An 18,325-nucleotide genomic window follows, 5' to 3' on the forward strand; every position below is an offset into this window, starting at 1 on the left:
AGTTTCATGTCAATCCAAGGTTATTCGGTCCATCAGCCAGATTTTTTTAACATGAATAACATTTTTAAAATATTTTTATTTTTAGAAAATCATTACTCTCAATATATTAAGTCAAATTGAGGTTTTAGGGCATGAATATAATCAGGAATTAGTTTCATGTCAATCGAAGGTCATTTGGTTGATTTATGAAAATATTTAAAAAATTTAATCCATGTTTAAAAAATTATTACTCTGGGTCAAATTAATGTTTGAGGATATGAATATAATCATTAGAACTAGACGAATACCTATGATTTAGTTTCATGTCAATTCGAGAAAATTTGGTCTATTAGTCAGATTTTTTTAACACGAATTAAAATTTTTAAACATATTCACGTTAAAAAAATCATTGCTCTTGATATATTAAGTTAAACTGACATTTATGGGTAGAGATATAATTAGGAGAGGTAGATGAACACATAGAAATTAGTTTTATATAAATTCAAGGTCATTTAGTCCATCAGCAAAATCGGCTAATGTGATAGGGTATGAATATAATAACAAGAGATAGTCAAATATATAAAAACTAGTTTCATGTCAATCTGAGATCGTGCATCAACTAATTTTATCTAAATTGACTTTTAAAAAAAATTAAATCAATTGATTGATTTTTTTCGACATTTCGATATAGATTAAAATCGATTTATTTATTTAAAAAATATAAAATAGGAATGAACATGTGATTTAATAATTTTAAAATTACCTAATTTGATAATTTCAAAAATTTATCTACATGGTTCAGTAAAGTAGTTAATATTATATTATTTATTTTTAGCAATTAAACTTATTAAAGTTAAAAACTAAAAATGGAAAATAAAAACTCAAATTATTTATGTTTAATTATGTAATTTATATTCTAAAATATTTATTATCAGTTTCCAAATTTTTTGCATACTCCGGGTCACAAACGGCGGTTTATTTTCTGCCCTGTACCAGTCCCCAGCGCCGCCGCAGAAGGAGGTGCTCCGGCGCCGCCTTCTTCCGGTGTCGCAACAAGGCCACCAGGCTGGAAAAGCGCCACCTCCACCACTCTTTCCTCCTTTCCTCTTCCCTGACGCCCCCTCGCATCGAGGACCGCCCCGCCGCGACTGTCCTCGACCGGAACAGGCCCGAAGCCGACGGCGGTAGCGGCTCCTTTCTCCCCGCCTCCGCCGACCTCGAGAAGGGCCATAAAGAAGTCCAAGCCCTTCCCCGGCTCTGGCGCCGAGACCTAGACGTCGGATCGTCACCGGTGGTCGGGAGGTGGGGTAAACCCATCGATCGGGAACGCCGGAAGGCCGGCTCGCTCTCGATGAGCAGCGAGACGGGACCCACAGGGCCTAACCCGGGCTCTCCGCCGGCGGTCCATCTTCCAGTTCCGGAGGATCCGGCGGCCTCGGAGGAGGAGGAGGAGGAGGAAGGGGAGCAGCCACAGGGGCGGAGACTGTGGCAATCGGGGCAGAGGCAGAGCAGGCGATCTCGAAGGCAGGCAGAGCAGACTCCGCTGGGAGACCTAAGCGAGTGCCTGCAGCATCTCCACTCGGCCTCCTCCTCCAGCACCGCCTTCTCCTTCTCCTTCCCCTTCCCCTTCTTTTTCTCCTCCTCCTCCATCTGATCGGTCCTCCACCATGGCAAAACCTCCGCCATCGCCGATCACAGGCCGTCTCTCATCCTCCGGCGGTCGATGGGATCGGTATTAATAGAGCAGCTATATCCACAAAGGCCCTCCAACGTGTGCTCTATTTACGACTAAGCCACTTTCCTCCATCACTGTCCGTCGGTTCGTTGTTCCTTGGCGACATCCACTGTTTAGAAAAGTCAAAATAGTTATAAAAATAAAACTTAGTCTATTGACTTGCTTTAAATTTCTAGAAGCTTTGAATATTTGTAACTTAAAAAGCATACTTAAAAGTCTAGAAGAAATACGCGAAATAAAGGACTGCAAAAGTCGAAACAATCCAGAGATTTCAACTGCACTATATTTTCCTTTGTAACTTTAGAAATCCATCCTAGTCAATGCCCTTAAATGACCTCAAGAATAAAAATTAATCTGTTCGTTCACACAGACAACCTTACCTTTTACTTACAAATTATTGAATCATGCATTTAAAATTTCTAAATATTTTATTAACATCACCTACATAAGTTTTAAAATTACGTATCTTATATTCATTTTATATTTTTTTTTACTGGATTATCAGCAGGTCCCGAATTAGACTGTAACAATGGATTTTTTTTAATAACTGATTTATATTTTAAAAATTATTATTATAAATAAAATATGTGAATATGAATATATAATCAGGAGAATTATACAAACATATAAAATTAAGTTCTATATTATTTTAAACTTTCTAAATTTATAAATTGATTTTGATCAAAATTTATTTATGGAACTAGAGAGCTCGTAATAACATGGAACTGTAAGATCGATGACATACTAGAGGGAGGAGTGAATAGCACTCGTGGATAATTCATTCGTTTCGAAAAATTCATAGTAATGTAGCGGAATAAAGAACAAGACAAAAGCAATGCTAACAGAATTTCTTTTACTTGGTTCAGAGCCTGTGACGACTCCTACTTCAAGGCATACGATCGTTGATTGCTTTCGGCGGAGAATCACTAATAGTTCAAAAACTTGAAGTATAATATAACAAAGTTACCAATAACAATAGAATTAGAAGTCTTTCGTCGGTTGTTTGAGCAACATTGAAGAAAGCAGCAGTTGTTCGTTCTTGATCTCAAAAATCGTGTTGTTGAAGCAACTGGTCGAGTCCTCCTTAAATAACCAAGCTAGGCCTGATCCAGATCCACTGATCTCGATATCAGGTTTGACTCGTCGCTGATCGGTCGACCGATCCTGCCTTAATTGGTCTGTCTTCCTGTCCAGATTCAGCTTTGGATGAGTCGTCGTTAGGTCGACCGATCCCGTCGTTCAATCGATCGATCCCGCTATATCCTCACTGACTTATTTGGTCTGATTCAATCAATTAGGCCTGATTTCAATCACCGTATATCCACTGTTCGGTCGACTGAACCCCAGGTTGGGTCGACCGATCCTTCGGTCAAACCTGTTCAGCTGGCTGGAAATCTATTTATTTGCTTTAGAGGTTCAGTCGACCGATTAAGGCTAAGTCTGACCCTGTAAAATTGTTAGTTTCTTGCAAAACAGAGTTAGACAAAATAGCAAATAATATATAAATCAATAACTTGATAGCCTTCAGATTGTCCGGTTTTGACTTCGAATTTCCTCTGGAAAACCTAGGTCGAACCGACGCCTACTGTTCCCTCAACGGGGAACGCGTCCTCACCTACTCCTCTCAAGAGAGATTACCTGTTGCCAGACTAGTCCTCCAGACCGACTGAAATTTCTGTTAGACGTTCGTTCCACGACCCGTCCAGACTTTCCGCCTAGGGTTACCATCCCCTAGGACCTAAGGTTACCACCCCCTAGGACCTAAGGTTACCTCCTCCTAGGGGTTTCCATAACCTAGGGTTACCACCCCCTATGACCTAGGGTTACCTCCCCCTAGAGGTTTCCATAACCTAAGGTTACCACCCTCTAGAACCTAGGGTTACCACCTCCTAGGGTTTTCCACCTGCCTAACCGTAGCTAGGACTTTCCATCACCTAGGGTTACCGCCTCCTAAGACCTAGGGTTACGTCCCCCGAGGGTTTTCCACCTACCTAAAATCTACTAGGACTTTTGCCTAAGACAATTTAGGACTTTCCTGCAAGCTCAATCAACCTTGTTAGATCAGAAGACAACTTAACTTTGGACCCTTTGACATAATCAAATCTCAGGTTCGATCGTCTAGTACTTCCTGTACCAATAATCTCCCTCTTTTTTATTATGACAACCTGGTTCAAAGTTAAGTAAAACATAACAATAATTAAAAGAAGTTTAGCATGAGCATAAATACAATAATTTTGTAAAAAAAACTCCCTTATGTTTCCCCTTTCATAAAAATTATGTTTAACTCTTAACTTTAATTTTTCTCTCCTCCTTTGACATAAATCAAAAAGTAAGATAAGTGAAGAGAAGGTTGTTTAACAAAAAAGTTTTTACTCTATTTAACTTTAAGCTCCCCTGAAGGCTAGCACTTAAAAAAAAGAAAGCTAATTTTTAAGCGTTGAAAGTGAGTTAGTTTTTTCAAAAAACTTAGCTAAACTTAGCTTTGAAAATAATTGCTTTCAAAACAATTAGCTAAATTAGAAAATAATTGCGTTGAAACTTAGTTAGCTTTTTTTAAAAAAATCGTAGCTAAACTTAGCTTTGAAAATAATTGCTTTGAAAAACACTTAGCTAAATTAGAAATGCTTTTAAAATACTTAGCATTTTAACAAAAACTTAACTAAACTTAAGCTTTGAAAACTACTTAGCTAATCTTAAGTTTTGAAACTGTTTTAGCTTTTTTCAAAAGAAAAAAACTTAGCTAAATTTTAACTTCGAAAATAATTGCTTTGACAAACACTTAGCTTAAAAATACTTTATTAAGTACTTTAACTTTCTAAAAAGAAATTTTGATAGCAACTTAGCTTCTAAAAAGACTTTGATAAAAACTTAATTAAGTACTTACCTTTATAAAGGTTTTGATAAAAGCTTAGTTAAGTACTTAGCTTTATAAATATTTTAAAAAAAGCTTAGTTAAGTAATTAGCTTAAAAAAAACTTTGATAAAAGCTTAGCTTAAAAAAAATTGATAAAAGCTTAGCTTAAGTACTTAGCTTAAAAAAATTTGATAAAAGCTTAGCTTAATTTTTTTTTCAAAAATATTTGAACTTACTTTTTCAAACAAGGTTTATTTTCAAAAATAGAAAAAAAAATTGAACTTAACTTTTTAAACATTTACAAAATTAACTTTAAAATATTGAAAACCAATGCTTTAATTAAAAAAAAATTAATACCTTAAACATTTTTTTGCACTCCCCCTTAATTAATGTTAAAAAAATAAATACTTTTTAGGGTATCCTAGAGTCCAAGCATGTAAAATAAATATAAAAATTATTTTCCTAATTTTCCATCCCACCCATTCTAGGTTATCAAGTATGTTTAGCTTTTGTGTGAGATAGAGTTTAATATTTATGATATTGAAGGATAATGAATTTGAAAAATAAGTTAAGTTAAATTGGATTTCAATTGAATTTTGAATTTCAAAATATTTAAGTTTCAATTTTAAAATTTAAAATTAATTAATTAATTAAGATTTTAAAATTAATTATATTTTTGAAAATCGATTAAAGAGAATTAAGATATAAAAATAATTTTGAAATTAATTATGATTTAAAAATGATTAATGATTTGAAAATGATTAATATTTTAGAATTTAATTATGATTTGAAAATAATTAATGATTTGAAAATGATTAATATTTTAAAAATAATTAAGATTTTGTAATTAATTAGATTTTGAAATTAAGTAAACTTTTGTAATTAATTAGATTTTGAAATTAATTAAGATTTTATAATTAATTAGATTTTAAAATTAATTAAACTTTTGTAATTAATTAGGATTTTTAATTGAGTTAGTTTTAATTTAATTAATTTAGATTTGGTTAACTACTTTAAACCTAGGTCCATCTCACCCTTTTCTAGATTTTCAATCAGGGAACCTTAATAATTTTATGAGATAGTTAATTTAATCTTTAATTTAAATTCCAATCTAAGGATTGATCAACATTTGGGTTAGACTAAGATTTAACAGTCAGTTAATTAAATATCTATTTCAATAATTGGCTTTCAGCCTGTGGCGAGGCACTATGCCTTCATGGGTATGAGATCATCCACCACTTCTAGACAAAGCCTTTAAGAAATTAAATATTTAATTTTCTTTATGAAAATCCTAGGTCTAACTAGTCTAGTGTGAATCAAGTCTAAGTTCTTATCTATCTTAATCTAAGCATGTATAATGAAAAACAGTAAAACAAACATCCGACAATTCTATTTTATGATAGAGACGGTCTTTTTGTTGGTTTCCCCTGGATCATAGCCTCGACAAGGTCTATCAAGGTAATGAATTTGATCCTTGGGGATCCAATATTGACCAAGTCCAGGTTGATTAGTTAAGTTAGACTTGGGGACCCATGCTTGGACTATGTTTCTATTTGATCGATTTATAAGAGACAAATCATATATGAATTTATATTTAATCTTATATCCAAGTCTAGATTGGTTGTATACAACCCTTTGTTTTTCAAGAATTAGGTTAAGGTTCTTGGAACCCAAAGTGAACCATTCCAATGAGTCCTTTAGTTCTTTACCTGAGTTTTTAAATTGGAATTCTCTTCCTGAACTTGCTCAGTCAAAGAGCTCGAGTTAGTCGCTTCCTTAAGGGTTGTTACCTCCTTTTGGAGTGACTTGACCCGGACGTTAAATTTGACCAGCTTTCTTAATAAATATACAACTAAATTTTGTAAGTCATCTATCTGAGTACTAGAAATTAGGGAACTTACAATGTTGTTTAGCCCTTCGGAAATAGCTACGGATTCGTGGCTACTCTCAGACTTGGTTTTGGACTCGAACTCGGTTTTGGCAACGTACGCTTGTACCGATAGAGTGAGGAAGCTTGTTTGGTTGTATTCTTCTTCGTCCGACTCTTTCGATGACTCAGATCACATTGCCTTCAAAGCCTTCCTTTTTCCTTGCTTTTGGTTTGTACAGTCAGGCTTGTAGTGTCCCTTCTAGTTGCATCCGTAGCAGATAACTCCAGACTTGGTCTTCGAGTTCGATTGAGTCACCTTCTTTTTGAGAGCTTTCAGAACTAGTTTGATTAGTTCGATGGTGATTTCGTCTTCGAGATCCGATTCATCTTCGGATTCGAGTTCGGTTCAACGCTTGATTTTTGGTTCCCTCTTTCTACTTGTACCTGCAATCAAAGCAATACCTTGCTTGGTTGGGCACGCATTAATCTGCTCATGAAGTTTGAATTCTGAAAAGAATTCATCTAGTCTAATTAAGGAAAGGTCCTCAGATACCTTGTAAGCATATACCATTTATGCCCACAAGGTGTTCCTCGAAAAAGTGTTCAGTGCGTACCTTATGACGTCGCAGTTCTCCACTTTCTATCCAATCGCGTGGAGTCCGTTTAGAAGATCTTATATGCGAGCATGTAGTTGGCTCGCTGACTCACCTTCCTACATTTTTATATTATATAATTTATTTAATATTAAATCTCATTTGCTTACCTTCGTGTTGGAAGTACCCTCGTGCAGCTCGATTAGTTTATTCCACAACTCCTTTGCACTGTTGAAGGGGCCAACCTGGTTCAACTTTTCTTTTGTTAGGCCGTATTGTAGGGCTCGAGTCGCCTTGGCGCCAACCTCAATTTTTTCATTAGACTTGTATCTCATTTTTCACATGATACTAGTTTGCCAGCGCCGTCGAGTGGAAGCGCAAGACTAGTTTGGATGATTATCTACATCTCTACCTCGGTCTTCAGATAGTACTCCATTCGACTCTTCCAGTAGTTGAAATCTTCTTCAGAGAGTAGGGGCGGATGTGCAGTGTTGTAGCCTTCTTGGTGTGCCATTGTAGGAGAAAATCTCGCACACAAAAAAAAAAGAAACAAATGTCCCAAGACTTGGTCTTGGATTAGTAGTGCGGGAGAAAAATAAAACTAGCAATTTACTAATTTTGAAAAAAATAGTGAAATATTAATAAAAAAAATACTCTTATAAATTTTGGTAACTGTGATATTTTGCTAGTACTAACCAATGGTGAAAAAATGAAAATAAATTTTTCAAAAATAATTTTGGAGGGAAAAAACGAAAGACCTTGCTCTAATACCAATTGTAGGATCGATGACGTGCTAGAGGGGGATGAATACCACTCGTGGCTAATTCGTTCATTTCGAAAAACTCAGAGTAATGCAGCGGAATAAAGAACAAGACAAAAGCAATGCTAACATAATTTCTTTTACTTGGTTCGAAGCCTGTGACGACTCCCACTCTAAGGCTCACGATCGTTGATTACTTTCGATGGGCAATCACTAATAGTTCGAATAAAGATTACAAAACTTGAAGTACAATATAACAAAGTTACCGACAATAATAAAATTAGAAGTCTTTCGTCGGTTGTCTGAGCAGTATTGAAGAAAGCAGCAGTTGTTCGTTCTTGATATTGGAAATTGTGTTGTTGAAGTAATTGGTCGAGCCCTCCTTAAATAGCCAAGCTAGGCTTGATCCAGATTCACTGATCTTGAGATCAGGTTTAACTCATCGTTGATCGACCGACTGATCCTCTGGTTCGGTCAACCGATCCTGTCTGAATCGATCTATCTTCCTATCCATATTCAACTTCGGATGAGTCCTCATTTGGTTGACTGGTCTCGCCGTTCGGTCGACCGATCCCACTATTCTCGTTGGCTTATCTGGTATGATCCGATTAATTGTGTCTGATTTCGGTCACAATATATCCACTGTCCGGTCGACTGAATCCCAGGTTCGGTCGACCGATCAAGGCTAAGACAGACCCTGTAAAATTGCTAGTTTCCAGCAAAACAGATTTAGACAAAATAGCAAATAATATATAAATCAATAACTTGATAGACTTCGGGCTGTCCGGTTCTGATTTCGAATTTCCTTTGGAAATGACACCTATTGTTCTCTCAACGGGGAACATGTCCTCACCTACTCCTCTCAGGAGAGATTATCTGTTGTCATACTGGTCCTCCAAACCGACTGGACTTTCCGTTGGACGTCCGCTCTATGACCCGTCCAGACTTTCCGCCTAGGGTTACCACCTCCTAGGATCTAGAGTAACCTCCCCCTAGGGTTTTCCATAACCTAGGGTTACCACCCCTAGGACCTAGGGTTACCACCCTCTAGGATTTTCTATAACCTAGGGTTACCACCCCCTATGACCTAGGGCTACCACTCCCTAGGGGTTTCCATATGCCTAACCACATCTAGGACTTCCCATCATCTAGGGTTACTACTTCCTAGGACTTAGGGTTACCTCCTCCTAGGACCTAGGATTACCTTCCCCTAGGGTTTTCCACCTGCCTAGAATCCACTAGGACTTTTGCCTAAGACAACTTAGGACTTTTCCTGCAAACTTAATCAATCTTGTTAGATCACAAGATAACTTAACTTTGGACCCTTTGACATAATCAAAACTCAGGTTCGATCGTCTGGTGCATCCTACACCAACAGGAACTAGATCATATATATTTATTTAGTTTTTCTTGATTATATTGATACCCTTAAATATCAATTTGACATATTAAATTGAGAGTAATAATTTTTTAAATTTAAATAGATTATTTTTTTAAAAAAAAATCAATTGTTACAATGTAATTATCTATTAAAGTTATTGTTCATAGTCCTACAACCACACCTTCATTAAAAATGTTTAAAAAATTATTGATAGTAATGTGTCAAATTGATATTTGAGGACATAGTTAAAATTAGTTAATGAATATAGAGAGCTTGGAATAATATGAAATCAAGTCTTATATGTTCGTCTAATTCTACTGATTATATCCATGCCCTTTGATATGGGATGTTACGAGCAGTCCTAGGTATGACATGACGGTCAAAGTCAAGGTGAGGTGGTAGTCAAAGTCAAAGAGAGGTGGAAGCCAGCGTGTCACTCTCAACATGACTTCACTCCGCATCCAGTGCTAAGACCTTTAATATAAGGACGATCGACAAATAAACTGATAGGACTTGAAGGACCTGGTGATTCACTCGTGCTAAGACACCTAGTATCTATCCGATTGGTTATAAGCCGTCAGATTAATAGATTGTCAGTCTACCATCATGCCAGTCAAACTTATAGCCGGCCTGATTTAGGGGATCTAGCTTCCCATTCTCAAAACACAGTTCTCAGCATGGTCGGTCGTCCCTATAACTAATCAAATTGCAAGGACTTGAAGCTCCACTTATAGCTGAGGCACACGAAGTAAATCTAACTGCCCTTAACGTGTCGGTCGAGCATAAGAGATACAATTCCCCAATACTATAATATGATTCTCGACATATAGCTGATCAATCACAATGCCGGGCAGGTTTATACAGCGCAGTTCTCTTGTTTCATGCATGTGCACAAGACAAACACTAGGCAATTCTCATTACAAATCTGACCAGATAATAGTACCGATCGGATCTCTAGAAACTCAATCTTGTACTATTCAGAGGCAAGTATCCTAGTAAACCAATGGTCGGGAATATAACCGGCCAGGCCTATAGGACTTGGATCCCTATTGTTTCAATATCAGATCCCCAGGATCATAATATATCGTCGAGCAGCCCAGAGGTCGAATGACATTACAAAACTCATCACCTCTCTTATGTACCAATTGTTAGGATCGATGGTCGCGGCTAGAGAGGGGGGGTGTGAATAGCCGACCCCAAATCTTCGCGTTTCTTCCTACGATTAGGGTTAGTGCAGCGGAAATAACTAAATAGAAACGCAAAAGGAGAAGCAAACCTCAACACGAAGATGTAACGAGGTTCAGAGATGATACTCCTACTCCTCGGCGTGTCCGTAAGGTGGACGAAGCCTATCAATCCGTCGGTGGATGAGTCCCCGGATAACCGGCTAATAAATACTCCTTGTGGGTGGAGAAATCTCGCCACAAACTTTGCAACAGCAATACAGGAGTAGAAAGCAGCAAGAAGCAAAGTACAATACAAATGTATGACTGGATGAAGCAGCAGCTTCAAGCGACGCCTACAACAGCAGGAACCCAGCCGAAAGGAAGCTCACGCGAAGCTTCAAGCGTAATCGAGCTCAGCAAACTCAAATCACAGCAGAGAACTTGCAGCAGCAAGAAGAAGAAGAGCAAGAAGAAGTCCCTGCACCGTAGAAGCCTTACCTGCATCCACCGCGAAGAAGAGAAGACAGAAGACTGTGAGCCAACGGCTAGTGCCATCGAGGCATCACCACGATCGGTGCTGATCTGATCGGTCATGGGACCGATCAGGTGACGTCTTGACGGTCCCCGGACCGATCAGCACACTTCACGAGAGTTGCCCAACTCTCCGTGCGTGCCTGATCGGTCCCGGGGACCGATCAGGCTTCATGCCGATCGGTCCCCGGACCGATCAGTAAGCTTACAGAGGCACCGATCGCTTTCGATCGGTCTCCGGACCGATCAAGAAACCACAGTATCACTGGATCGGTCACCGGACCGATCCAGGTCTTGGTTTTTGCCCAAACCAATATCCGATCAACCTTGACCTATTGGTACATCATGCTTAGCATCCGGTCACTCCCTTGACCTGCTAAGACTCCCCACCAAGTGTCCGGTCAATCCCTTTGACCCACTTGGACTTTTCTCTTCGTGTCAAGTATCCGGTCACTCCCTTTACCTACTTGACCTTCTCAACACCAGATGTCCGATCACCCTTGATCCATCTGGATTTTCCCTTGCCCGGCTTCACTCACCGGGACTTTCACCTAGCTTCACTCACCAGGACTTTCCCTTGCCTGGCTTCACTCACCAGGACTTTCACCAACTGCCTGGCTTCACTCACCAGGACTTTCACCAACTGCCTGGCTTCACTCACCAGGACTTTCACTTTCACCTAGCTTCACTCACTAGGGTTTTCACCTGGCTTCACTCACCGGGCTTTCCATTGCCCGGCTTCACTCACCGGGACTTTCCAACTGCCTGGCTTCACTCTGACTTTCACCTGGTTTCACTCACCAGGACTTTCCGAACTACCTAACATTCCAGTTAGGACTTCCCAGTCAAGTATCCGGTCAACTTTGACCTACTTGACTCTTCTTCATCCAACCTGATCAAACCCTGATCAGTATCTCTTCGTATGGACAACTGCACCTGCATTGTCCATGTTTACATGTCTTTCTGTATTGTCAAACATCGAAACCATGACCAAGGTTTACACTTGGTCAACTAGGTCAACCTTGACCTACTGGAAATTGCACCAACAATCTCCCCCTTTTTGATGTTTGACAATACCTTTAAGTTAGGCTAATCCAATAGCCTCAACTTTCTTCATGCCACTAGGTAATGAAACATAAGTTACAACCTTACATTCTCCTTCTAAGAAGACAACCTCCTTCTTAGATAATGAAGGTCTAACTTAAACCCTTCATTCTCCCCTTATTGGCACACATCAACAAACTCTCCCCCTGAAGAGTAAGTTATCGTTGTTCACAACTTCACTCGTTGTGATCAATAAACTCTCCCACTAACTCCAATGTTCTTCCTTGAACATTCTCTAGACATTCTTCCCCTTTTTGACACACATCAAAAGGAGTGAATCAAGGTCAAGAGTTTCTTCCTAATGAAAGTCTCATACCTTTCATTGAAACTCTTAATTTCCCCCTTGATACTAAATTCAACAATCAACTTAGTGATAATCTCATATCACTCATCCTCAAAAGCTTCGACGAGTAAACACTCCCCCTAAAAGTCAACTCCTCCTTGACTAATAGGTAAAACTCCCCCTAAAGGTCAACTCCCCCTTGACCATTGCACCAACAATGTCTTGGAGAGTTTCAAACCTTTAGAAATCCAAAACACCAACTCCCAGCTGAAATTTTAGACAAAACAGCCGAAAATCAGCAAGTTGGCATGCACTGATCGGTCACCAGACCGATCAGCCTTCACTGGATCGGTCACCAGACCGATCCAAACTCTCCTGGATCGGTCCTAGTGACCGATCCACATAGACCTGGACCGATCAGGTAGCCTCCTGATCGGTCCACGACCTCTGATTTCTGATTTCTGAATTTTTCTTCTCCCGAAATTTAGAAACCTCTAGAAAATCACAGAAAATTCCAAAAATTATGAAATTTTGAGGATACATTCCTCATAACATATACTATCATGAAAAAATAGTTTTCTAAGAAAATAACTTCCATTTCTCAATCTTGATACAAAGTTCAAAAGTCTTTGAAATAGCTCAAAGTTAACTTATCTTTGTATCAACTTGTTCAATGATGAATGCTATCACTAGAAAAGCTTCATCAAGGTTTTTCAAATCAATTTTGAAATGATTTTAAACCATTTAATTTTGGATCACAATCTTTGGGCTAGATGTACATGACTGCACATAAGCTTTCCCTATGATCCCCAATTTCGAATTAGGTTCATCTAGGTACAAGAACTATGCACCTTGATCCTAACTCATAATCCTAATATCTCACACACATCTAAGGTGTATCAAACACATCCAAGTCAATTTTGATGTGAGATATGGGTTTAGGTCATCTTAGGCTAAGTTCTCATACATTTTCTAAACAACAATTTGATCTCCATATCAAATTATGTTTTTGTCCTTAAATCAAATTAATTGATGATAAAAGCAAGAGATGATGACATGACATATAATGATATCATAAGTAAAAACATGTGCCAATGTCATGATGTCATGGCATAAAGTATGAAACTTAAATAGAGCATGACATTTAACTAACCTAAGCATTATCATGACATTTTAAATGATCATAAAATAAATATGATGTCATGACATGACATATGGCAAACAATATATGACAAATAACATGTAAAGGTATAGAAGATACCTAATTCTAGCTTTAATTGCCATTTTTGATAGTTTTGATCATTTTGCCATAGGTTCTATATTCCTAAGTGTAATAGACCTAGCATCTTATACCAAAGATTTTTAGATCACTATGTGCCAACTAGATTGACTCTAGAAAAATTCCTCAAATGTGGTTGGCACATCCTAATTATCTTAGGAGTAATTTTCACTCTCATTTTCAAGGCTTGATTAGACCTTGAAAATTCCTAAGGTGCCACCTTTTGCCATGATTAGGTTAACTACCTATTCAAGTAAGGTTGGCACACCCTAAACCATCTAGTGTGATGGAATCACGCTCCTAGGAACCCAATACCTATTGGAGCTCATTGGGTTCACTAAGTATTCACTAGGGATGACTTCCCTAGAAACCCTTCTAATGACCCTCCTAGGCTTTGAAGCCTTGGTCATTTGGGACTCATCAAGATCAACTCTAGGGGTGACTCCCCTTGTGACCTTGGTGATGGTCTTCCTAGCCCTAGATTTTGTTCCATAATCGAATGGAACATTGTGATAAGTGGGCTTGACCACTTGGAACTTAGGTTTGTGACCCAAACCTTTCATGTCCTTGGACTTGGGTTTTTGACCCTTAGACCCTAGAGTTGACTTCTCTAAATTTTTAAGGGTCTTTTCTAACATGTCAAGTCTTGACCTCAAGACTTGATTTTCCTTCTTTAATACTGTTGGAGCAATCCCAATGGTTCGTGGGACCATGTGTTTTGGTGTTTGGGCAAAGGGTTTAAGTTAGGTTTACCCTTGTTATTTGATATGTGTACTTGAGTTGTGCAGGACTGCAGGTGACACATGTGACTCAGGTTGACAGCTTCGGGTCCGGTGAAGGATGGAGCATCCGAGGGACCATGGACAAGGCAGCGAGGACAAGAGCCGAGGGAAGCAACTTCGAGGCATACGCGAAGGATGGCATTGGGGACGAGCCGCGGGCTTGGATGCATCCGAGGGACGAGAGCCAAAGGAAGTAAGCTTGAAGGCAAGAGGTCAAGGCTGTAAAAGAAGAGTCAAGTGAGTCGTGAGGGTACGAGTGCATAAGAGATTGTACTCGGAGTAAAATCCTAGTTTTAGGGTTTTACTGTAGCGGCACTGTAGCAGTTACTGTAGCGTACTGTAGCAGTTACTGTAGCGTACTGTAGCAGTCGACTGGTGTATGGACCAGTCGACTGATGCACTGTAGCAGATAGCCGTTGAGAGAGCCGTTGGGCTGGCATCAGTCGACTGGTGCAAGGACCAGTCGACTGGTAACGGGCAAATCAGGTTCTGATTTGTTCCAAGCTCTATAAGAAGGAGCTTGGTATGGTCGGCCAAGGCGACGAAATTAGACTTGGTTAAAGCCTAATTAGTAGTCACAAGAGTGCTCAAGTGTTTGTGGAATCCAAGAGGTCTTGGTGTGTTGTGGTGAGGTTTCTCCACCCACAAGGAGCGACTTGAGATAGCCGGAGGTTGCCGGGGGCTAATCCACCGACGGATAGGGATCGTCCACCTTACGGACAGCCGTGGAGTAGGAGCATCATCTCCGAACCACGTTACATCGACGTGTATTGGTTTGCTTGTTCTTTTCTTTGTCTTTAGCTTTCGTATTCGTAATTAGTATTTGTATTTCCGCTTGCGCACTAACGAATACGTAGGAAGCGAGTTATTGGGGGCGCCGTCCATTCAACCCCCCTTCTAGCCGGCCACCGATCCTCCAACAAGTGGTATCAGAGCGAGGACGCTCTCCGTTGGACTAACCGCTAAGAAAGCATAAGATGGCCGGGTTTATTGTCCCTCCAAAATTTGAAGGAGGAAGCCTTAGGGACATCACCTTTTGGATGGTGAAGATGAAGAGCTTCCTCGACACGGATTGGGACACAATGATGGTCGTCGAAGAACCATTTGAAGCCCCAAGAGACAAGAAAGGAAAGAAGCTCCGAACACGACATTGGACGGAGGAGCAAACCTCACGATCGGAGGCAAACTCAAAGGTAATAGCAATTTTAATTGATTTATTGCCTCCTAATGTGATAAATGGTGTAGGTGAGTATAAGAACGCCCATGATTTGTGGAGCAAAGTGAAGAAATTTCCATGGGAGGAATTTTTGTCTACACAAGAAGAAGAAGAAAAATCCGAAGAAAGTGATGAAGTGGTCCAAGAGGAGAAGAAGGACCAATCGGATGTGGAGCCCAAGGAGTTGAGCTTAGTAGCTCAAGAAGAGGAGGAGAAGGAAGATGAAGCATCATCAACATCCTCAAGGGTTGAAGAAGAATCCAAGACGAATGAAGAAGAGGTCTTGGAGGTCAACCTAGTGAGCACCTCTACCGAAGCAAAATCAAAAGCTCACATTGTGTGCTTCGGGTGCAATGAAAGGGGACACTACAAAAGTAGATGTCCTATGGGTAAGAAAGAGGTATCTCCTAAACCCATTCAAATTAATTTAAACACTAACAAGGGTTGTAGGAGTGAAGAAGCCCAAAGGAGGAGATTGCGCATCATATACTTCACGTGTGGAGAGAAGGGCCACTACCACACCAAATGCCCCCAAAAGGGAGAAATTAAGAAGCTAGCGCATCTAAAGAAATGGGAGAAGAAGGAGAGAAGCAAGTGTCAAGGGGGAGCTTCAAGGGTAAGGGAGGTATATCCTAACTTGAAGTTTAATTCAAATTTAAACTCCTCCATGCATGTTAGAAATAATTCTTATTATTTACCCATGCAAAATTTTGGATTTAAATATCATGATAGGAATAGGGTTAATGTAGATCATAACCCTAGGAGGCCAATTCATGAAAAACCTAGGAATGGTAGACCTAAGGAGGCCCAAGGCATTAATCCTAAGAAGGGGAGACACATGCCTAAAAAGGGTAGGTCTAGGAATGTCCAAGGTGGACATGTTGACTCTAGGGTTAGGAACCTAGAAAGGGAGAATCAAACTTTGAAGGCAAAGCTTGATGGTTTAGAGAAATTCCTTAAGAGATTCACTATTGGATCTAAGGGATTAAGTATGGTGTTGGGTAGTCAAAAACCCAAAAATGATAGATCGGGTTTGGGATACCGATCTAGTGTCTCCAAGGCCAAAAGGAGACCATGTGCTAGGGTGGCACATGATGAGGGCAAGGGAGAGTCATCTAAAGCCAATGAGAAGAAATATGCTAGGGTTGCATATGATTATGGCAAGGATGATGTGTCCAAGATCAAGAAGATAAGGAGATCTTCTAAGGGACATCATTGTGGTTTGGTCACAATAGATGAGTCACCTAGGGAGGTGACTAAGGTAAAGAGCTCTAGGGGGAGCTCCAAGAGTCAATTTGGGACCCATGGCCAATGGATCTCAGGTGGGTTCTACTTGGGAGTCTAGAGGAGCCATGGAGTGTGTCAAATGGTTTGGAGATGGATTTGAGTCTCAAACCTAGGGATTTGGCACACATGAATTGTGTTTCATGCAAGAAATATGACATTTGGGGTCATATAGCATGATAATTGGTTTTGGATGTATAGATGCCATATAAACCAATGATAGGGATGCATTGTGGGTTGGTATGGGCAAATACATCAAAAGGAAGCCAAAACTAGGACTTTAGGTCAAGGTTCAATTGAACCATTTAGCTAGTTTTGGATTTTGTGTCAATCTTGGGATTGGTAATAGATATATTTTTTAATATATTTTTCCCAAGTAGACAAGGGTACAATAGACCTCTCCACAAAATTTGGGAATTTTTGGAGGTCTAGGGAATTTCTGGTGCATTTCTGAAGGTGGCATGAAAAGGCTGATTTTTTCAGAAATAGGGTACCAGTCGACTGGTACAGATACCAGTCGACTGGTAACAATGTTTTTGAGCACAGAATGGTTCTGTAAGCTCATTTTGACGAGGGCAGTCGACTGGTGACAATACCAGTCGACTGGTAACAGTAGATTTCGACTACAGAATGTTTCTGTAAGGTTCTGTAAATCGACTGGCACTTGGGGCAGTCGACTGATACCAGCCTGAAAGTGCTTTTCAGCGCTGATCTTGACCATGTCAACTTGTTTAGATGTATGGGATCCAAGGGGGATTAATACATGAGTTTAGGGTCAGTTTGGATGAGAAATTTTCAACAATTGGGATATTGTTGGAGAACTTTTTGGATGTTAGGCAAAGGGGGAGAATTAAGGTTTAGTTGGGAAAACCTTTAGTGCCTTTGCGTAGGGGGAGCCTTGGGATAGGTTCTTAAAAAGCCCTGTGATAAAATCCTAGCTAAATGGGGAGCTTAGGTGTAGGGGGAGCCTTGTGATAGGTTCCAATGCTTGGTGCATTGTTTCGGCGGTTGCCAAGTGTGTAGCCTTGGCAACGTAAGTCCATTCGGCGGTGTAAGTCCAAGTGTGTAGCCTTGGCATCGTAAGTCCATTTGTTTTAGCATGTTTGTTTTGCTATTTGTTTTCCCTAACTTAAACGTATTGCCAAACACCAAAAAGGGGGAGATTGTTGGAGCAATCTCAATGGTTCGTGGGACCATGTGTTTTGGTGTTTGGGCAAAGGGTTTAAGTTAGGTTTACCCTTGTTATTTGATATGTGTACTTGAGTTGTGCAGGACTGCAGGTGACACATGTGACTCGGGTTGACAGCTTCGGGTCCGGTGAAGGATGGAGCATCCGAGGGACCATGGACAAGGCAGCGAGGACAAGAGCCGAGGGAAGCAACTTCGAGGCATACGCGAAGGATGGCATTGGGGACGAGCCGCGGGCTTGGATGCATCCGAGGGATGAGAGCCAAAGGAAGTAAGCTTGAAGGCAAGAGGTCAAGGCTGTAAAAGAAGAGTCAAGTGAG

The 18,325-nt window shown here is 39.8% G+C and overlaps 1 protein-coding gene across 1 annotated transcript in view; it reads left to right on the forward strand.

The window, feature by feature from the left end:
• The first annotated feature begins 1,330 nt into the window (after positions 1 to 1,330).
• LOC121972762 (putative uncharacterized protein DDB_G0271982) overlaps positions 1,331 to 18,325 on the forward strand; it is a 30,321-nt gene continuing 13,326 nt past the window's right edge. Inside the window, exon 1 of the mRNA XM_042524398.1 lies at positions 1,331 to 1,574. Within this exon, the coding sequence (XP_042380332.1) occupies positions 1,331 to 1,574 (244 nt within the window). The remainder of the gene's footprint in view (positions 1,575 to 18,325) is intronic.

Source organism: Zingiber officinale, chromosome 4A (genome assembly GCF_018446385.1).
Source record: "Zingiber officinale cultivar Zhangliang chromosome 4A, Zo_v1.1, whole genome shotgun sequence".
Taxonomy (NCBI): Eukaryota; Viridiplantae; Streptophyta; class Magnoliopsida; order Zingiberales; family Zingiberaceae; genus Zingiber; species Zingiber officinale.